Genomic DNA, 8998 nt, shown 5'->3' with positions numbered 1-8998 from the left:
CCACATCGAGAAGAGAGGGAGGAGGCGGCGGATACCCAGCCGGACATCGGAAGGAGACACCGATGCGAGGCAGCAGAAGGCGAGGAGGGAGATATAGCACCCAATCTACTTTTAAAACATTCAGATGCAACACTTGCAACATATGTCTGAAGGCGGATGAAACACTTGAAACATGCATCTGAAACGCTTGCAAAAACATATGGAAAACACTTCAAACCATTGCAAAAACATACGCAACATCCAGATAAAACACTTGCAAACATATGTGTGAAACATATGCAACATCTAAACAAGCACACTTGCAACATACATTTGAAAAATAGATGAAACATTGGGAATAAAAGCTTGCAACATTCGTGTACAACCATTGCAACATATGCAACATCTCGATTTACTTTTACAATATCCATTTGAAACACTTGCAACATACCTCTGAAACATCTGAAACACTTGAAACAGACGCTTGCAACATGTGCTTTCAAGCACAACATCTACTTACTGCTTGGACGAAAATGGAGGCTCGTCGACACGGAGCTCGACACCGGCATGGAGCTTGATGCTACAGAGTAGCGTGGAGGTCGCCGGTGTGGAGTTCGTCGGCGGCACGAACCTCAGCAGGGGCCGCGGCAGTCGGAATGAGCGCAGCCGCAATGGGAGACACGAGTCGGACATGGGAGGGTGAGATCCGTCCCACGAGCAGGTAGGCCAGGGCGTTCGTCTGATCGAACCGAATCGATCGGTTCTTTAGTTATTTTGAAAGTTTGGTCATCTAAAAATGAAGACCGATCGATTAGTTTCAGAACTTAGAACCGAGCAAGTTCGGTCTCGGTTTGTTCGGTTTGGTTTCGGTCATAACTAAACTAATAGACAAAACAACTACTAAATAGTATAATTTTGTATCAAATTTTAGCGATATTTTTCTATTTTAAAGCAAAAATGACAATACAACATTTATATTAAACAAAGTGATAAGAGTGATGGTTGATATAAACAAATTAGAATAAATATTATATCACTATTAATAGTCTAAAGTACACATTATGTCAACAAAATCTAAATATTCGGTTAGTTCGGTTACCAGAGACATATAACCGAACTAACCGTAAAAAAGTTTGGTAGTATGGACTCGGACCGAACTAATGACCAAAAACTTCGGTCTCGGTCTTGGCTAGTTTGGTTCGGTCTTCGGTCTTCTGTCAATTATGCCTAGGGCTATGAGCAGGGTCGCGCAGTGGGGGCGCGCGAGCGTGCGGGGGCGATACGGGGGAGGGCGGGATCCGTTCCGTGAGCATGAGCGCGCAGCGCACAGACGCTGCCGAGCGAGCGGGTGATGCGGACGGGGGCGGCGTGGTCTGTTCCACGAGCGGGCGACGTGAGTGGGTCCGTACATGAGCGTTACCGAAACTTATTCTGCAAATCAACTTGCATATTTGTTACTACAAGCTTCCAAAATTTTGATTTAGCGCTTGAAGATGGGAAACCCAAATAAAATATATAGTAGTTCCTTAAAGTGGGAAATATGGGAGCCCAAAAATATCTTCTCGCTTCTAAAAGTTCCGAGAGAAGTCCTAGAGATATAGATGAGACATGGGAAACCCAAATAAAATACTTGGTGTTCATAAAAATATCACTACAAGCTTCCAAAAATTTGATTTACCTCAACGAAAATGGAAAAAACTATACCTAGAATTTTTTTTTGGAAAAATCGACAACGAAAGCATGAGATGCGATTGTCATGAATGCTCTCCGTCACATGCTTGCACGATGGGTACTTTTTAAAAACATTATACATTGATTAATGTTTTGGGATTTGTCTGGATATTTTTCCCATTTTCATAGGGCTAAACCTTTTTTTTTTGAAGTTTCTAAAAAAGTTTTCAGAAGACCTAAATTTTTTATTTGGATTTTTCTTATCCTAATCTATCTCTATAATTTTAACAATTTTTAAAAGCTTAGAGACATTTTATATGATTTTAAAACCTTATACAGTATTTATCGATTTTTTAAACTAAAGAAAGGACAAGACCGTCTTTAAAACCACTCAAACTAAGTAGGGAGGTCATTTGAACTGTCTTGAAAGTTTAGGGGGTAAGAGGTTTGGTTTGGTGTTTGGGAAGAAATCAGACTATGGGGATAGTTCATGGAGGTAGAATATTTTTTTTCCTCACCGGGAAACAATAGACGAAGAACTAATGGTGTGGGCCTTTCGTGGTTGGGCCTGTTGCAATTGTCCATCAACTGGGCCAAACCTGAGGCAAAGAATTGTCCATCAAATAAAATCAACGCTATCGCTAATTCTCCTATTCATCTTCCGCCGCCAGCAAGGATGGAGCGTTTCTCAGCGCCGTGCCGCCGTGGCTAGCTGGGGCAGCTGCTCGAGGCCCGAGCCTGCCGCATGGGGAGCTCCGACTGTCACCGGTTCATGGCTAACCGGCAGGAGGAAGAATTTTGTCTACAAATGTTTACCTGCACCAGTGCATGCAATCCCCAGCAGCGACCTCTCCAAGTCACCCTACACAAGAAAGATTGGCTGGCCGACAACAACCTCCGCCGTCGCTTTCCTGCGGGTACGTCGGTCATCACGCTCTGTATTGTTAATGTTGCCTGTCGTATTGTTTCGGATCCAAACCTGTTTCCGCGACGTCGTTCGCAAGAATTTTGTCTACAAATGTTTACCTGCACCATTGCATGCAATCCCCAGCAGCGACCTCTCCAAGTTACCCTATACACAAGAAAGATTGGCTGGCCGACAACAACCTCCGCCGTCGCTTTCCTGCGGGTACGTCGGTCATCACGCTCTGTATTGTTATTGTTGCCTGTCGTATTGTTTCGGATCCAAACGCGTTATGCTGTTTCCGCGACGTCGTCTTTGCATAAATAGATCCACCCACCAGGTTCATCTTCCTACCTTTCTTGAACCAACCACTCGGATCAAAGCCATGCTGCACTGCCCTTAACAGGTGATTGATTTGGTTCCTTCTATCTGCCTGCCGCTCGGCTTATATATAATTCCTCAATAGTTTGTTCTACTAGGGGAAAATGTTATGTTGTTTCATCTTTTATGATTCTAGGATCTGGTTTCGTAGTGCTTCACTTCTTATAGTTCTTGAAAACATGTATATATTCCTTTTCTCTTCCTTGGGTGCTTCAATTCTCAAGGTTTCCGAAGAAAAGATGTTTATGCCCTTTGGTCTTTTAGTAGGATTTTGAGATGTGTGTGCCTTGCTTAGCATGTGATTGTTGAAACGCAATTCTATCTGTATCAGATCCACGCAGGATTTATGAATTTGACAGGCCACACCCAGGGATAGTTGAAAGTTGTCTAAAAATTTGGGAAGATACGCCGCATTTCCGTATTAATGGAGAACCAGTCAGCTCACCCTCAGCATGGTATGGTCGATCAAGGGTTTCGCACGTTCACTACTATTCCACTGAGTTCTTCAGTCCCACCGATTATGATGCCGATCTGTGCACCAATTCAGATGCCGGCTTTGCCATCTAATTCAGCAGACGATGGGTACATCTGGAAGAATTTGGGTCTGCAGGAGATTCCGGGATCAAGCCGATTGATCTGCTACGAATGCTCGCAGGCAAACTGCATGGTCAAGAAATCGGTGACACTATCTGCAGATAATCAGATTTTGCAGACAGTTTTCACGGGTAGTCACAACCACCCCCGTCCAACAGAAATGTTCCCCAGAGATGTTCCAACAGGATACATACCAGACTCTCAACACTACTCCTATGTGCCATCTGAGATGTACGTACCAGGGACTTCAATTCCTCAGACTGAGGGAGGTGAACAAGAACAACTTGGCAGTTCTAGTGACAGCGACGAAGAGGATGATGTCGAACAAAGAGACGATGGCCATGTTGCCAGTGCCAGCACAACGGAAAGGTTCTGACTGTCTCATGAAATTCTCGAGCTGAAATCGTGGTTACAAATTAATTTCTTAATTTGTCTTTCGACACTTAATTAACTGTACTTTCACTCGACAGACAAGTGGTAGCTCCAGCTGAAAGGAGAACCAGGAGCGGGACTCCTCACCGAAAGTATGCATCGATTTTGAATAAACCGGCTCTTTCTGTCTTCTTCTAACCTTTCTATTTCCCTTTCCCCTTATTCTGCAAAGTTTAAATAAACGCACTATCAAGACATAGGACAAAGTTAAAGTGACCCATAATTTGAAACGGCGGGAGTAATAGATCTGTCCAAACAGAAATTTTTCATGCAAGTAAAAATTGTTAAATGAAGAATTGATGGGCAATGATATGCAATTAATTAAGTCTCCCATTCTCTCTCCTTGGGGCCATGATATGCAGTTTTTTTATGCATTCTTAATTAATGCTTTATGAAGTGATGAGTAAGCAAAAGGCATGCAATTGAAGCATATGAGAATTTGACACTTGTATTTCTGAGCGTGTGCTTAATGATCAACGAATGTTATCGGTGCTAAAAAAACTGTGATACGTGGTCCATCCCTGAAATTCTAAAAGAAAAACTGAGTAGGATGCTCAGAGTTTTACAGTAAGTGAAAAGGGCCATATTGTATTGGATTTACTCTGTAACCTGGATCATACTTTGTCTTGGTCTCTGTATGAATTCTGTTTTCGGAATTTTGGTAATTTCGGAGGAGGCCAAAAGGAAAATCCAAAATTTTGTATTACACTAATGCATATGCTTTATAGTAAATATGTAACTCTAGGCTCATGTTTCCTATTTTATGTTGCATATTTTTCTACTCAATAGATGTGTAGTCATAAATCATGCTAACATCTTGTTTAGATCTAAATTTTTTTCAAAAAAATCATCACTTGTTGAAGTCTAAAATTTTTTGGTAAAATTTCATGAATTTTGGGGATGGCCGAAAAATTTCGAATACCGAAATGGAAAACCTGGCAGTTTCTGTGGTTCAGTTTAAATTTACTTTTTTTTGTCACCGTTCTAACAGCACACATTTCGTTGTTTTCATAACTCTAATTCCTACACTAACTGGTATTCATAATGCCATTTCTCTGACATCGGTGAAAAAAAGAAGGCTGAAGTCCAAAGTGTGGGAGGAATTTACAAAAGTTTTTAGAGATGGAAAACTTCAAGCAGCAGTCTGTAAACATTGTGAAAGCTCCCTTAGTGCAAAAACTACAGGTGGAACAAGCCATCTGAAACGACATCTGCAGTCCTGTCCTGCACGACCTGCAACAGGTCGGGTGCAGCTGCAACAGCCATCTTCACATCCCAGTTCATCAGTTGAGAAGAACCCAACTTTTGATCAAGACATGTCTCTTGAATTGCTTACTAAGGCTTTAGTATCCAACCTTTGCTCCTTTTCATTGACAAGCACTACAAGTTATAGGCGATTTTTGGCTGGAATCTGTCCTACATATGACATGGTATCGGAATCTGCTATTCAAGAGAAGTTTCTCAGTATTTTTCAGAACCAAAAGCTGAAGCTGAAGGAGGAAATATCACTTGCACCTGGGGGATGTTTCCTGACACTAGCAAAGTGGGTCCTTGGAACTAAATACTTCTTATGTGTGACGGTACATTTTATTGACAAAGAATGGAACATGATTAGAAGAATCATTAGATGTAGCTTTGCAGGGTCTAAGGAGGAAAGCATGGATGGTTATACTAGCATGTTTCCCGATTTTCAGTCTTACGAAAGTTTGAGTGATAGCTGGAATGTTTATGATGAGGATGCAGAACCTGACGCAAAAATAATATTAAAAGAAGTAATCCAAAGTTGGAGTCTTGACGGGAAGCTTATAGGAATTTCATTCCCCATGCCATTATTTCATAAAGATATATCGGGCTTACTGAAGAGTCTTACAGAACATAATTATCTTGTCAGAAACAACTTACTAAGTTTACCTTGCATAACAGAATTTCTCGGTGAGATTATTTATTTATACAAAGAAGAGAGTGTCCAAAATCTAAGTAAGGACTGGTTTAAGTACATGACATGCTCCCCATTGCGTACGGAAAAATACAAAGAAATCCTTCTGCAACTGCAAATAAACCGACCCACTTTTAGTTCCCAGAAATGGTACTTGGCTTTCTACTCCCTGGAGGCTGCTCTGCAATTTAACAAGGTCTTTCCAAACCCTGAGCTGATAGATTCAAAAACTTATCCATCTAGGCCATCTCATAAGAGAGTACAGGATACAGAGGATTTTTGTAATATTGCAAGGCTGGTTTATGACGCTATTCAAGTGTTGTCCAGGTCCAGCCCAAGCAATGTGACATTGAATTCAAATTTTCACACAATTTGGAACTTGAAGATAGCTCTGACGAGGTCATCTGAAAAGGCACAAGATCTTTTTTATCATTCTTTAATGAAGATAAAGTTTGATGAGCTTTGGGAGAAATGGTACCTGTGGCTATTTTTGGCTGTCGTTCTAGACCCAAGATATAAACTCAGGTTTCTTGATCGTTCCTTGAAAGAAGCTTTCGGTGGTGATGCTAAAAAGTACACGCTCGAAGTGCGTGGAAAGATTTGCGAGCTTTCTTTTCGGTACTCTTTTCACGCTAATCAGCAGAGTGGCGAGTGCTCAAATGACAGCAACACTGAAGATGTACCCGTACATGAGGAACTGGGAGAGCTCAACCATTACCTTGAAGAGGAATGTGTTCCTGAAAATGTTCCTTTGGATATTCTGAAATGGTGGAAGGGCAATGCTTCGACGTATCCGACTCTTGCCTTGTTGGCACGCGACATCTTAACGATACCTGCATGCGTTGTCTCTGCTGAATCTGCATTCGATGAAACTGATGAACGGGTGAGCCTTTTCAATCGGAAACTGAGTCCTGAAGTAGTTGAAGCCCTCATCTGCACCCAGGATTGGATCAAATCTTCAGGTACAAGTACCACTGGCTCCTCATCTTTCGAAGTGTTACCGATCTCTTTCATTAATGGTAGATAAAAACCAATATCCTGTAAGTGTAATGTTGCTCTTCTTTAATTTCTCAACAGAAACAAAGGACGATGTCTGTGGAAACACAAACATGCCAGCTTAATGCATGGCAAGGTATGCTTGCCATCTTTGTCTTCTTTTCTCTTCCATGTATAGGTTCTAAAGTCTATTGAAATTATAAACCTCTCAGAGGTCACATTTTTTCTTTTGTTTTTGTCACAACTGATAGCCCATTGTCTCGTCCATCAATTGGCACCGTAAACATGTACATGCACCCAACATAAGACTTAAGACATACACCTCAATTTCCACTACCTTTTTCCGTTTGCTCAAAGGGAAACCCACATTATATTGGAAGTCAGCCACAATTGGCAGTGGATCAGTTGCTAGCCAGATCTTTAAGGAGATTTTTGTTCTTCTAGTCCAGATGTTAAGTCACTTTGCTATCTTTTTCATCTGTATCTGCTAAATAATTCTCAGCATTGAAACAGAGACAAGAATACCTGATATTTGAATTGGGAAAATAATGAATCTGATTAGTCTCAAATTGAATAAATTATTCGAAACATTCATTTTCATTGTTCAAAGTTGCATGAAGTTTCAATTGGTCTCTTGCATTTCCTATTTTAAATAATTAATGTACTAGATATAATTACACGGCATACCATTCTCTATCTAGTCACACTTTGATAACCATATTGGAACCTCGATCTAGTCCCGCATACTTGTCTCATATAAGGTTCACAAAAAAAAACATGTGGGTTGTGAGGGGTTGTGAAGTTTTCCCTTTCCTTTGTTAATTGTTTAAATATAGATCTGATGCTGTTTTGATTAATTAGTCCTTTGATTTGTGTTTAAACAGCTCCTTCGGTCTTTTCACTGGTTCAACAAGAAGTGAAGAGTGGTTTCGACCTCATCTGCACCTATACCTATCTCAGTATAATGCATCAGTGTTGGGTGACGCCTTGACAGAATGCGAACTGCCCATGGTTTGTAATAACTTAATTGTTTTACTGCATTCACTGTGAAAATATAAACAATACTTTCCTGTTTAGTAATTATTGTGCAGTACGGAGATGTACTAGTGTGATATATACTCCTATGTAGTAGTGAAAGATATGGAGAATATTTGTCCATTAAGTCATCACTAAAAATATGGAATAAATACCATTCTGCCGTGCTGCATTGGGCTGTCGACACCTCCACCCATGATTTCTGGACTATTTTTTTTTGAAAATAATACATTTTTTTTGCTGGCATGGCAAAACAGTACCATTTGAGAATTTGAAAGATATAAATACCTTTCTCTTTCGCCTCATCAAAGGACGAGTTTTCAAAAGAAAAAAAATTATTGTTCTCGTGTTCTAAATTATAAGTCGTCGTTCTAACTTCTCAGTCAAACCTATTTATTTGGTTCAAGTTTATTGAAAAAGATGTTAACATCTCTAAAATAAATCAAATCCTGTAGTTGTACTTAGTCAAACTATTTTATTGACTAACTTTATAGGGATGAGCACAACATCTATACACCAAACAAGTATAGAGTGAAAAAAAAATCATGATATATCTAATAACACTATTTTGGTGTCATAAATATTATTACACTTTTTCTCTAAAGTAGGCCAAACTCAAAATAGTTTGACTTTGGACAACTCTATAATTTGATTTATTTTGAAATGAGGAGGACGTATAATATCAAATAAATGCATTATTAAAAGCATATTTCATGATATATCTAATGAATTTTCTTTGATGTTGTAGAGGTTTGTGTATTTTTTTATGAACTTGGTTAAATTAGAGAAGTTTGATTTAAAACAAAACTATAATGACTTACGATTTAGAGCGGTAGGACCGTAGGAGTATATACTTTTATAGTATTGCCTAAAGGCATGCCTAACAGGTATAGTTAGCGCGTGTTCAGTTGCATGAAGTTTGGATTTTGGGCTACTGCAGTACTTTCGTTTTTATTTGGCAATTAGTGTTCAATCATGGACTAATTAGGCTTAAAACGTCCGTCTCATAATTTCCAATCAAACTGTGCAATTAGTTTTTTTTCGTCTATATTTAATACTCCATGCCTGTA

The 8998-nt window shown here is 39.8% G+C and overlaps 1 protein-coding gene across 6 annotated transcripts; it reads left to right on the top strand.

Annotated features, from left to right (window-relative positions):
* Nucleotides 1–2364: 2364 nt before the first annotated feature.
* LOC136471968 (zinc finger BED domain-containing protein DAYSLEEPER-like) lies at nucleotides 2365–8097 on the top strand. Of its 6 annotated transcripts, none has more exons than XM_066469714.1 (7): nucleotides 2367–2567; nucleotides 2702–2960; nucleotides 3267–3898; nucleotides 4000–4053; nucleotides 5040–6859; nucleotides 6975–7029; nucleotides 7778–8097. In XM_066469714.1, exons 3-6 carry the CDS (start codon nucleotides 3360–3362, stop codon nucleotides 7016–7018), a joined length of 2457 nt encoding a protein of 818 aa, XP_066325811.1. In that variant the 5' UTR covers nucleotides 2367–2567; nucleotides 2702–2960; nucleotides 3267–3359; the 3' UTR covers nucleotides 7019–7029; nucleotides 7778–8097. The 6 variants fall into 6 exon arrangements, with proteins under 6 accessions (XP_066325812.1, XP_066325809.1, XP_066325808.1 ...); XM_066469713.1 differs by having other exon boundaries at nucleotides 5037–6859; XM_066469715.1 differs by lacking the exons at nucleotides 6975–7029; nucleotides 7778–8097 and having other exon boundaries at nucleotides 2365–2567; nucleotides 3267–3390; nucleotides 3483–3898; nucleotides 5037–6962.
* Nucleotides 8098–8998: the final 901 nt, after the last annotated feature.

This window comes from Miscanthus floridulus, chromosome 8, assembly GCF_019320115.1.
Source record: "Miscanthus floridulus cultivar M001 chromosome 8, ASM1932011v1, whole genome shotgun sequence".
NCBI lineage: Eukaryota > Viridiplantae > Streptophyta > Magnoliopsida > Poales > Poaceae > Miscanthus > Miscanthus floridulus.
Note: the sequence above shows the minus strand (reverse complement) of the source record. Positions and strands in the feature narration are given on the sequence as shown.

Excerpts from the sequence above, each read along its gene's own strand:
- LOC136471968 (XM_066469711.1), top strand. The coding sequence starts at position 3,360 with ATGGAGAACCAGTCAGCTCACCCTCAGCATGGTATGGTCGATCAAGGG. Across the intron at positions 3,899-3,999 it reads AGTGCCAGCACAACGGAAAG|ACAAGTGGTAGCTCCAGCTG; the intron begins GTTCTGACTGTC and ends TTCACTCGACAG. Across the intron at positions 4,054-5,036 it reads AGCGGGACTCCTCACCGAAA|AAGGCTGAAGTCCAAAGTGT; the intron begins GTATGCATCGAT and ends GGTGAAAAAAAG.